The 13174-nt window shown below is 38.5% G+C and overlaps 1 protein-coding gene across 1 annotated transcript in view; it reads left to right on the top strand.

Annotated features, from left to right (window-relative positions):
* The window catches only part of LOC134209697 (uncharacterized), a 28365-nt gene extending 16394 nt beyond the window's left edge, over window positions 1-11971 (top strand). The window contains exon 2 of the mRNA XM_062685707.1: window positions 11782-11971. Coding sequence (XP_062541691.1) covers window positions 11782-11960 — 179 coding nt within the window. The 3' untranslated portion in view covers window positions 11961-11971. The remainder of the gene's footprint in view (window positions 1-11781) is intronic.
* The last annotated feature ends 1203 nt before the right edge of the window (window positions 11972-13174 follow it).

Raw genomic sequence — 13174 nt, 5'->3', positions numbered from 1 at the left:
TTGCCTGTTATTCATTTCAGTGAGTGGATTGGATATTGTGTGCGCCGCAGATAATGAACAACAAGATGGGCACAATGGAAGGCAAATAAACTAATCTCCACAGTTAGAAATATGATTCCAATTTGAGGCAATGGACATCAATTATCCGAAAGATGTTTATAGATGTGGATGAAGAACGAAGTAGCAGATCTGATATCGTCGATACATTATTCCATAACTTGGATTTACACGTCGAAAAACTTCGTTGAATCACGACCCCGAACAACTTGCTATCTTCCGCGCTCCATAACACTCACTCACTGACGGTCGATTTTTCGAAAATCTTCGTAAAACTACCCAATTTTATCGCTACTATAATGTACCTTCTGGAACTATATTTGTTTTTCAACGTACCTCAAAATTTCCCATACTTTCTTATACTAAACTTTTCAAAACGCTTCATATGTTAGATAACTCTACGGAATCGGATTCCTTCAAAAATTTTAGGCCGGTAACATATATAAAACCTTATACTTAAGTTGAAAAATGGCAGTTTTATACTAAAAAGTGTGATTTCTGGCTAAAAATCATATAAATACATTTGAAAACTCCTAAATACACACCAAAGGATAAATAAGAGCTTACGCCTAAAAGTAGGCAATATACAGAACGCGCAGAAATTGTATAAAATGCATTTCCAACAATGTTTAATTCAAAACGAAATTAAAAACCAATAAGATATACATTTTTAAAATGCATATCAATTAGGTACATTCCACAAAACGACTCCAAATGTCCTTCTGACCCCTCAAGGACATTCTCAGGTTTCTCAAGTTTGTCGCAATTGCTTAGCATGTCAACGTACCTCGATGAAAATAATTTTAATCAAATTACTTAATAAAAAGTCAATTACTCCATATTAAATCTAATTAATTCGAATTTCTTCAAGTACATTGCACAAATCGACCCCAAATGTCCTTTTGATCCTTCAAGGAAATTCTCAGGTATCCCAAGTATGTCGCAATTGCATAGCATGCCAACGTACTTCGATGAAAAATTATTTTAATAATGTCCTTGAAGGATCAAAAGGACGTTTGGAGTCGATTTGTGCAATGTACTCAAAGAAATTCAAATTAATTGCATTTAATATGGAATAATTGACTTTTTATTAAATAATTTGATTAAAATTATTTTTATCGAGGTACGTTGGCATGCTATGCAATTTTTTGGGACAAATTTGGGATACCTGAGAATGTCCTTGAAGGATCAAAAGGACATTTGCGGTCGATTTGTGCAATGTACTTGAAGAAATTCTAATTAATTGGATTAAATTGACTTTTTAATGAATAATTTGATTAAAATTATTTTCATCGAGGTACGTTGGCATGCTATGCAATTGTGACAAACTTGGTGTCCCAAGAAGAGAATGTCCTTGAGGGGTCAGAAGGACATTTGGGGTCGATTTGTGTAATGTACCTAATTGAAATGCATTTTTGAAATGTATATCTTATTGGTTTTTAATTTCGTTTTGAACTAAAAATTGTTGGAAATGCATTTTATACAATACCTGCGCGTTCTGTATATTGCCTTCTTTCAGGCGTAAGCTCTTATTTATCTTTTTGGTGTGTATTTAAGAGTTTTCTAATGTATTGCGCATAAATCCCAAAATTTTATTCCCACCTTTGGGTTTCCGCGCCGAGCACTCAGCGCAAGACTCGGCGACAAGGGGAAAGTTATAAAGTTGGTAACCCTGATTTTTGACAATTTATGTCGATTGTTTGTGTGAGTTCACCGATGTCAAAAAATAGAGCTTTCAGCTGAATTTTTCATTGTCAAATGCAAGTTTTGACAGTATTATTCATGTTGAGTGAAAAACATGTATAAAAGGTCTATCGGGGAAGCAGTCGCTGAAGACAAATGTCATTGTCTTCAACGATGAAACGAAAAGTTTCAATGCAAAAAGCAATATTTATATGATTTTTAGCCCGAAATCACCCTTTTTAGTCTAAAACTGCAATTTTTCAACTTAAGTATAAGGTTTTAAATATGTTCCCGGCCTAAATTTTTTCAAGGAATCCGATTCCGTAGAGTTATCTAACATATAAAGCGTTTTGAAAAGTTTAGTATAAGAAAGTATGGGAAATTTTGAAGTACGTTGAAAAACAAATATAGTTCCAGAAGGTACGTACTTGGTACATTATAGTAGCGATAAAATTGGGTAGTTTTACGAAGATTTTCGAAAAATCGACCCTCTATTCAGCAGGCCACCGATTTTCTAGGAAATATTGAGGTACGTTCAAAATTCCTGGAGGTACGCATAGGTACGCATTTGGTACATCAACTTAGAGGTATTTATTTTCAATTTTATGATAAGTGGCCTGCCAGCTAGACGGACATCTTCCAGGAAGAACGAATCGATTTTGGTCCTCAATCCACGAATGTTCTAGTAATAAATCCGTAGTACGTTTGAGCGATGATCCGGAGAGCTGCAAATTAATGGGGACTCAGGCATCGAGAGTTCCAAATTATGGTCAGACTTGCCTGGATATGCCGACTGGAAGACCCCTTCTCCTGACCTAAGAACAGGGCCGGGACGACTGTGGAGCGCTAGTGGGAATGGCTCGACTGTGATGGGGGGATACGGGGCTTCCAAAGGGTGGATGTTTGTGCGCCCCGGGATGACGTCTCTAGGCTGAGATCCTTTGTCAGAGTTGGATTTGGATGAGGCGGTGTTTCTTGTAGTTGTAAGATGAGCGATGAATCAATGGGTTGAGTCACTTTGGCTGAAAATTATGTCTGCATCAGGTAGTGAATTACCATTATCAAGAGCGTTCTTGCCTGGAACTGCAGGCTGGAAGACCCCTTCTCTTGACACACAGGGCCGAGACGACTGTAGAGCGCTGACGGGAATGGCTCGACTGTGACAAAACAAATTTGTTTTTTTTGTGATACCTGTGCTCGTGAAAAGAACTCAAAATAATAATTTTGTCTATTTGAGCCCTCATTTGATAAGGAATATCCTCGATCACTGGTCTATGAAGTATTCGATACGTTTTATCAACGATAACACGTGATTTTGTGTAAAAATATTGATACCTTTTTTATGTAAAAGCGATTGTTCGGAATATGAGCCTACTCGTGGTTTGCATCAAAACGGTATTCGCATTCGAGATGATGTATTGAACTACTGCTTTTGGTAATTAATACCTGTTGTTGAATTTTGTATTAAAAATACACATTTTTATGTGGACTTTATGACCAATAAGCTTTTCCCGATGCTTGCAAAGTAATAGAGGAAATGTTCCGATCTCCATCGCACTGAACATATATATATATATATTCATCTTATCGCGAAACGAAGAAATACGGCACCAATTTCGTCGCTCCTTTTTGTAAACATGCGTGCTCACCGCTGAAAAAATCACAAAATTAAGAAAGAAATCAAGTTCCGTTCCATTGCTTTGTTTTTGATAAGATGAACATCGAAGCCATGAGATGAAATCCAGGAGCAGTTCCCCTATTAAAGTCGTTCCATGTGGATGATACACTTACCGGTGCCAATACGCTGGAGGAACAATAACGAACGTTTTCGGCATAATTTCAGAAATGGGGTAAAGGGCTTGTAAATCACATTGTATTTGGGGTAACAACTTCAATCAAACTTGGTTCAGAACCCCAAGATTCGTGATCTCATGGAGCAAAAAAGTATCAAATTTGGGCTGCTATATACCCCCTCTTTCGTCCCTTACATCATTGTACGTAATTTGTGAACGCTCCCTTAGTGCGCTTTGGCAGAACTCCGATAATGTTAGAGAAATATTGGTATGAGATTTTTTATTAACAAACTGAATGTCCACTTCTGTACATTCAATTAGAGAAACGATACGCTTCTGGGTCCCATTTGGCAGTCGATGTCCTGCATAATAGGAGAGAATGCGCGTTGTAAACTGCCCAACGAATTCCGAATACAAATTCATAGTTTTTCATGATTTTTATAATTTTACTCGAGACTCCCTATTCGAAAATATATTGTGAGCCAGGGTTGCTGAAGAAATAAAAAATCCAGGTTAATCCACTTAGCGTGATGGTGTCTTTCTCGTGCGTTGAAAAATAGTATTTTGGTCATAACTTCTGAGGCCACATAGTCCGATCCGACAAATGTTCAATAGGAAACGATGGGGCAAAAAAGTGAGCTGGACTTTTTGCTCTTTTGGTGCACACACACACATGATGAGAAGAATGCAGCGAACTAGCAATGCTTGCTAGAGGCTGAACAAGTGAAGTACATGTGCACAGCCCCTAACCGACGTATTGACATCCACTTACTGGGAGGGACCCAGAGGGACCAAGGCATTAGAAGAGAGGGTAACTCAAGTAACCTTCTGTTGCATCGGTGGGTTTAGTGGGTTCAGCGTTCGGTCAACCCCACTCCCTGAGTAATAATTGCAGGTGTCTGTTTGCAGATTTGCCTTCATCTCTCTGTAACAAAACATTGGACACGTTTGGGTTTCTGGTTTAAATTCTGAAATATGTTCTTTTGAGTTTTGGAATAAAATATTGTAAATATAGAAAGCGAAATGCGTGAGTTACAGTAATCTTCTTTTTCTTCTTCAATGGCTCTACATTCCAACTAGAACTCGGCCGGCTTTTCAACTTAACGGTATCATTCTAATAGCTTCAATTGTAATTCTCAACGGCATTCAAGATAAAAAAAAAATCGCCGGACAATTAAGCATCTTGTATTCGGTCCTTATAGCTAGACCAATATTTGAAAAGGGCGTAACAGCCTGATACTTTGTCCACATATATAGCTGTATATGTGGACGAGCAATCATAAGGAATAAATTTTGGCTGTTACGCCCTTTTCAAATGTTGGTCTAGAGAACCTAATGTTCGGTCAATTATTTACATTTGCAATAAAGTATTGCCGTATTGTAAACAATGAGTCTTGTTAGAATTCTGTGGAAAATCGCTGAAAATTCCAGCATAATAATATTCAACATTTGTTCACTATTGATTTTAAAATTAGTAGAAGCTAATATCTTTCCATTTAAAAGATGTTACTGGTAGTTTATAATTACAAAGTGCTTTATGTAGACTATAATGAGAGTATCAAACGTTCCATCTGGAGTTAATTAAGTAATCTGTTATGTTAATAAAATAGAAGAAGATGTTGTATTTGCCTCGACTTACAAAAACTTCTTCCAATAGTTATGTGTGCAAAAATCTGACAAATATGACATTCTTAATCATATTAAAAATAAAAATCGATCGATTTTTTTAACGTCCTCCTTTTTGCCTTTCTCGTATACAAAGTATACGTAAAGGCTATATGCTCGCTCCAAAAACGAACTTTTTATAGGAGACCCGTAGACCCATAGTGTTAAATACCGATCGACTCAGCTCGACGAATTGGAGTGATGTCTGTGTGTGTATGTGTGTGTATGTGTGTGTGTATGTGTGTGTGTGTATGTGTGTGTGTGTATGTGTGTGTATGTGTGTGTGTATGTGTGTGTGTGCGCAAAAAGTCTAGCTCATTTTTCAGGCACTCATCCTTAACCGATTTGCTCGCAACAAGTTGCATTCGACACAGAATCCTGTTCCATTGTTTCCTATTGAAAATTGACCCGATCGGACTATGGGCTAAGAAGTTATGGCCAAAATACTTTTTTTCATATTAAAGCACGTTAACAAGTCTAGCTCATTTTTTAGGCACTTATTCTTAACCGATTTGCTCGCAACAAGTTGCATTCGACACAGAATCCTGTCCCATTGTTTCCTATTGAAAATTGACTTAATCGGACTATGGGCTAAGAAGTTATGGCCAAAATACTTTTTTTCATATTAAAGCACGTTAAAAAGTCTAGCTCATTTTTTAGGCCCTTATTCTTAACCGATTTGCTCGCAACAAGTTGCATTCGACACAGAATCCTGTCCCATTGTTTCCTATTGAAAATTGACCCGATCGGATTATGGGCTAAGAAGTTATGGCCAAAATACTTTTTTTCATATTAAAGCACGTTAAAAAGTCTAGCTCATTTTTTAGGCACTTATCCTTAACCGATTTGCTCGCAACAAGTTGCATTCGACACAGAATCCTGTCCCATTGTTTCCTATTGAAAATTGACCCGATCGGACTATGGGCTAAGAAGTTATGGACAAAAATACTTTTTGCCTTTCTCGTATACAAAGTATACGTAAAGGCTATATGTTCGCTCCAAAAACGAACTTTTTATAGGAGACCCGGAGACCCATAGTGTTAAATACCGATCGACTCAGCTCGACGAATTGGAGTGATGTCTGTGTGTGTGTATGTGTGTGTGTATGTGTGTGTGTATGTGTGTGTGTATGTGTGTGTGTGTGCGCAAAAAGTCTAGCTCATTTTTCAGGCACTCATCCTTAACCGATTTGCTCGCAACAAGTTGCATTCGACACAGAATCCTGTTCCATTGTTTCCTATTGAAAATTGACCCGATCGGACTATGGGCTAAGAAGTTATGGCCAAAATACTTTTTTTCATATTAAAGCACGTTAACAAGTCTAGCTCATTTTTTAGGCACTTATTCTAAACCGATTTGCTCGCAACAAGTTGCATTCGACACAGAATCCTGTCCCATTGTTTCCTATTGAAAATTGACCCAATCGGACTATGGGCTAAGAAGTTATGGCCAAAATACTTTTTTTCATATTAAAGCTCGTTAAAAAGTCTAGCTCATTTTTTAGGCACTTATCCTTAACCGATTTGCTCGCAACAAGTTGCATTCGACGCAGAGTCCTGTCCCATTATTTGTTGAAAATTGACCCGATCAGACTATGGGCTTAGAAGTTATGACCAAAATTCTTTTTGCCTTTCTCGTATACAAAGTATACTTAAAGGCTATATGTTCGCTCCAAAAACGAACTTTTTATAGGACCCCCGTAGACCAATAGTGTTATATACCGATCGACTCAGCTCGACGAATTGAAGTGATGTCTGTGTGTGTATGTGTGTGCGCAAAATAATCTCTCTCACTCACTGACTGACACTCACTTATCCTTAACCTCTATCTAAATCTTGTCCCATTGTTTCGTATCAAAAACCGGCCCAATCGGACTATGGGCTTCGGAGTTATGGCCAGTTTTTACAAAAAAAAATATTACTCTCTTTTTAGGCACTTCAAGACAAAATTTTCAAAACGACTTATCTGCTTTTGTAAACAGAGATTCAAACGTCGATTGCACGAATCTCATAGCACTTCGACACAAACCAACGCCATCATCAGGTAGCCGAGACCTTCACCTGCCTATTGGTAGTGTTTGTTTGCGTGGGAGTGTTATCAGATTCGTCGAATCGACGTTGGAATCTTTGTTTACAAAAGCAGATAAGTCGTTTTGAAAATTTTGTCTTGACTTACTCTCGGCCGATTTGCTCGCAACATTCGACGCAGAATCATGTCCCATTGTTTCCTATTAAAAATTGGCCGGATCGGACTATTGGCTCAGAAGTTAAGGTCAAAATACTTTTTTTCATACCAAAAGTGCGAAGAAATTACTCCCTCGCAAGAAACGAGAAAGGCACTATCACCGCTAGGTGGATTAATCTGGGTTTTTAACCATATGTCCTCCTTTTTCGCTCAATTCGGCTGAATTGTCCTCTTTTGGAAAAATTTGATATGGTCACCCCAAGTAGGCTGCAATGAAGGAAAAATTTTCAAAATTGGTTTCAAAAACTTTGGTTTCGGATGATGGAAATAATTTATGTTTGATTTATCTAATAATGGCGACCACAAGTGCTGTCAAGACGATCATTTCTGTAGATAAACTAATGTGGATCTTTTTCAATGGAGAGTCCAGGTTTTAGATTCATTCATTTATTTAGTTTACATTTATACAGATAACATTAAATCAACAATTTGACGCCACAATACACGGTTCGAGGCCGCATCTCTCCATCCTCGAATATGCCCCACGCTCGCCAAGTCGTTTTGCACCTGGTCTGCCCATCTCGCTCGCTGCGCTCCACGCCGTCTCGTACCTGCCGGATCGGAAGCGAACATCATCTTTGCAGGGTTGTTGTCCGGCATTCTTGCAACATGTCCTGCCCATCGTAGATGGGGCATATAACCCCTTCCTTCCACTCCTGCGGTAGCTGTTCAGTTTCCCTGATTCTGACTATCAATTTGTGCAGGTAAGTGACCAGCTTTTCCGGGCCCATCTTGATGAGCTCAGCTCCGATACCATCCTTACCAGCTGCTTTATTGGTCTTTAGCTGTTGGATGGCATCCTTAGCTTCCCTCAAGGTGGGGGCTGGTTGGCTTCCATCGTCCGCTGAACTGGCGTAGTCATCTTCTCCGCTGCCTTGAATTCCTCGTAGTGCTGCTTCGTCAAGATGCTCCCATCCTTATCTCGGCACATTTCGGCTCGTGACCGGAAGCCTTTGCGGGATGCGTTAAGCTTCTGATAAAACTTGCGCGTTTCTTGAGAACGGCACAGCTGTTCCATCTCCTCGCACTCCGCTTCTCCCAGGCGGCGTTTCTTCTCCTGAAAAAGGCGAGTCTGCTGTCTCCGCTTCCGTCTATAATGTTCCACGTTCTGCCGGGTACCTTGCTGCAGCGCGACCGCCCGCGCTGCGTCCTTCTCCTCCAGTATCTGTCTGCACTCTTCGTCGAACCAATCGTTCCATCGACTTCGTCCCTTATACCCGACGTTATTCTCCGCTGTGTCGTTAATGGCTGCTTTGACTGTATTCCAGCAGTCCTCAAGAGGGGCCCCATCAAGCTCACCCTCTTAATAGTGGAATACCCTCGGTTCTATGTTTACACAGCTGGGTAAAAAACATTTCAAAGTTTAACAAAGTTTCACCCATATTGCACGACACGGGAAAAAAACTTTTTTTTTCTACACAGATTTTTGGAAGAATTTTGAACTGATTTTTTTTTTACACGGAAAGCCTAACGATGTATAATGTGTATACTATTGAATAGAATAGAGTTTTCTATTGTTTGACGATTTTAAAGCTCACCCCTCATGAAAATACTTTAAATTTCCAGATACACGTTCCTATACTCATAGATAAACTATATAAATTGTAGATCGCTTTTTTATTATTATTTTTTTTTATTTATTTGTTGGGAGCAGGGTAAAGCCCGCTTGAGTTGAACAGTTAGAAATTCATTAACTCTCACTCAAGCGGGCGCAAAACCTCCTCATCTTTTCTATGCATCAACAGATTACAATAGCCAAATGATACAATTCAGCTTAAAACTACATCCAACAATAAACTTAAATCTAGGCCTAGCTACTACTGATTGTCGTTTAGAAGGTGAAAAAAGTTCGTACGGAGAGTGTTACGAGATAAATGGAAATCGAATCCAATGGAGCAGTTATTGAATATACGGCACATGCTAGTAAATGGCTCGTTGTGACCATAATTAGTTCGTGAAAAAAAAGGAGAGAACGAGAGCGAAGATTCCTATGGCTAACATTGATGTTTAGCATGGAAAGCAGTGTGGGACAGTCGATTCTCGATTGCAAGAGGTCTGCAATGAATATCGCACGTATTGCACGTATGAATATCGTATTGCGACGGACTGTTAAGAGCTCTAAATCTATAAGCTTGCAACGGTCTTCATAGCTGGGTAAATTTGAAGGATCTCTCCATGGAAGGCGGCGTAAAGCGAAGCGTATAAATTTGCGTTGAACGGATTCTATTCTAGCAATATTGTTCTGGTAATATGGAGCCCACACTGCGGGACAATATTCTAAAATCGATCTGACTAAAGAACAATAGAGTGCTTTGAGGCAGTAGACATCATCGAAATGCTTTGCAATTCGGAATATAAAGCCAAGGGTGCGAGAGGCTTTAGAAGTTACGTACGCAATATGCTCTCTAAACGTTAGCTTCGAATCTAACATCACCCCGAGGTCTCTGACAGAAGATTTTCGCCGGAGACTAGTGGAACCGATTTTGTAGTCGTAGCTAATCACAGAACGTTTGCGGGAGATGTAATTCAAAAGAACATTTGTCAGCATTGAGTACCATCTAATTTAAATCACACCAATTTGAAAACAAATTCAGTTGTGATTGTAGGAACGACGCATCATCGAGATTTTTTATAATCCAGTACAGCTTGAAATCATCGGCAAATGAGAGCTTGAAATACTTGAGCAACAAATTGATGTCGTTTAAATAAATGATAAAAACAAGTGGGCCAAGATGGCTACCTTGGGGCACTCCTGAAGTCATCGGAAAATAGGATGAAATGCAATCTCCAATTTTGATTGCCATTTCTCGATTGCTCAGATATGACTGAATCCAGTTCAGGAGAGGCCCGGAGAATCCGAGACGCTCGAATTTAGCTACGGCGATTTTATGATTGATTATATCAAAGGCTGCTGTAAAGTCCGTATAAATCGAATCAACCTGTTGTCCGTTCTAAAAAGCCTTAGTGATGGTTGACGAATAAACAAGTAGGTTGGTAGTTGTTGATCGTTTGGGGATGAAGCCATGTTGATCCTCTGATATATAACCCAGACAGTTGTGAGATAAAAAATTGTGGACCAGTTTTTTCAAACAGCTTTGAGATTGCACATAGAGCAGCTGTTTCTAAAACAAATCCAATTCATTTCATTTCTTGCGTTTTAATTCGCCATAATAATCATTAGGCGATAACAATACTTCCACCACAGACAAACAGACATAACACTCGTAAAATTTTCATCGTTCACTGATTTACTGGTCAATTCAAATAATCATTAGTTGGCCAATCGATCACTCGTGGCGCGCGCATCGTTTTTGCTCGAGTTTGACGCTTGCTCACTACCGCTACCGATGTCGTTAGTGTTTGAACGACGATGAATTTGATGAGTGAATGATCAATGTGTTATGTCTGTTTGTCTGTGCTTCCACCTTACCAACAAGCATGTGTTTACTTTGCTCGATAGGTAGACGGTTTGACAGCTCTATAGGTAGATTTGACTTCACTCTTTGCGCAACTCTATACACGGAAGAAATAAACTACCCAATAGTGAGTTTAATTTACTCAACCTCGAACATCCGTACGGGAAGCCAAAATTGAGTAAGTAGGGTCGAAGAAGTTTGCCTTCACTCCCATGTTAAAAAAAGTACCCAACGGAAAATTTATTTACCCAAATGTAAGTTTAATTCACTCAATTTCGACCTCAGGTAATAAAACTCAAAATTGGCTTCCCGTATTGAACTGGCGACGTTGGATTGTTTGGCTCTTTTGTTTTTGACAACAAAAGAAAGAGTGGATGAAAGAGAAGAGAAAAAATAACTCAAAAGTAAGTTTAAAAATACTCAATTTTGGGTACTTTTTTTCATCCGCGTATATAATAAACTCTGGTTTAATGTAGCCTCACACCTCCACGAAGATTTGAGAATACACATTTTATGTTTTAAAATTACCCACCTTGAATAGATATATTGGGCTGTCAAAAAGGTGGATGATTTCAAATTCATGAAAATGTGCTAAAATCACCCACCTTCGAAAATGTTTTATATGGTCACGAATGTGGGTCATTTCTACTCTATTTTGGCTGAAAATAAATTTAACAATTTTGACAAAAGCCAAAGGTTGTCGTGGCATAGCAAATGTAATTTTTCAAAAAAAAAAGTTTATTATTACTATAGTCTTTATTTCAGAGGCTTTCAGCCTTAGGCTGGCTCACCTCTTAACAAAAAAAAGTACGTATGTAAAATACTTATAATTGTGTGTATATATTATCAATAGCCTATAGGTAAGCCATTTTCTAAATATATTTTTTTCTATTTCTATATAAGATTTTTTTCTTTTTTCGCAGATCTGAGGGATGATTATTCGTCACGGAGGAAAAGAAGAAGCGTATTGACATATCCTGTTCAAGCCCTGTTGCCCCGCGAACAGCATATGGTCCCTCCCGAATGTGTACAGATTGTCGTTCTCCGCCGCCGAAAGGATTTGAAGTTTTCCCCCTCCAAGGAACAAATCAATTCAACGTGAATAAAAACATATCAGAAACACTATGGTAAAGATGAGAAAGCCATATCGTTCCATTATGTATTTTATTATTCAGTTGAATTGTTTTATTTAAATTTTTAGCAATTAAATAAACAACAATTGTTTAGCATATCGTGTGATTTTTAGTTTCACATAATAGGGTAAAGTGCCCAATAGTGGACCCCAACCAATAGTGAACCCTCCAGCTATTTTTGCATTATTACAGCACAATGTAAATATTTTGCTATGAAATTCCATCGGGAGAACCTACTTTACAGTCAAATGATTTGATTACATGCATTGGAAATGCTATGGAAAGCAAAATTGGATGATTTTTTACAATTCTTTTGAAAATAAACACGAAAGTGTCCATTATAGGAATATTTTGGGGGGTCCATAATAGGGAAGAAGAACGTCCCGAAACGAAACATGAAAATCAAATGAAGTGTCGACTATAGGGAAGCAATTTCCTATTATGGACCCCCAGGAGGTCTACTATAGGGCGAATTCAAAGGGCGAAAGGTCTACTATAGGGCGAAAAGTCAGACTTTAAAATGTTAATTTCGACGAATAACGTCGTGTATTTGAGTGTTTTATGTACATATCGTGAAGAGGAGATGCAGAACTTGTTATTGGATATCAAGCAGAATTGATGTGTTGAAAATTTCTACTCCGTATGACAGGAAGAGCTAAATACCGCTACTAGGGGGTCCACTATTGGGCATTTTACCCTATATTGAATTATCTCTTTTCACAATATTATTTTTTATATAGATGGGTATTTTTCACCCATCTGGTGAGAATCTTGCTTTGAGAAGGTGTGTGAAAAATGCACATCCATTTTGACGTACAAGTACAAGGTTCGTACTCACTTATGGACGAAGACTTTTCTTGAAGGTAAGTGAAAAATCACCCATTTCTGAGTTATCCCATTTCTTCGTATCAAGAAAATTTTCCGCCGGATTGTGGTCTTCGTGGCGGGATTTTGATTTTCCGTGGCCAAATCCCGAAAGGATCGCATATGTAAAAATACATGGGGAAAAATTCCGCGGATTTAATTTCCGAGGTGTGATGCTATCTAGCAGCGCATTTAATAGCGACCAGTGAAGTGTCAAGTTATGATGCTGCGCGCCCGGAATTTTGCTCTATCAGACTCAATAAAATATTTCTCTGAATATTATTTCATTACATAATAGACGTTGAAAGGTGCTTATTGT

Source organism: Armigeres subalbatus, chromosome 2, assembly GCF_024139115.2.
Source record: "Armigeres subalbatus isolate Guangzhou_Male chromosome 2, GZ_Asu_2, whole genome shotgun sequence".
NCBI classification, from domain to species: Eukaryota; Metazoa; Arthropoda; class Insecta; order Diptera; family Culicidae; genus Armigeres; species Armigeres subalbatus.
This window is presented reverse-complemented; position numbering and strand designations above follow the sequence as displayed.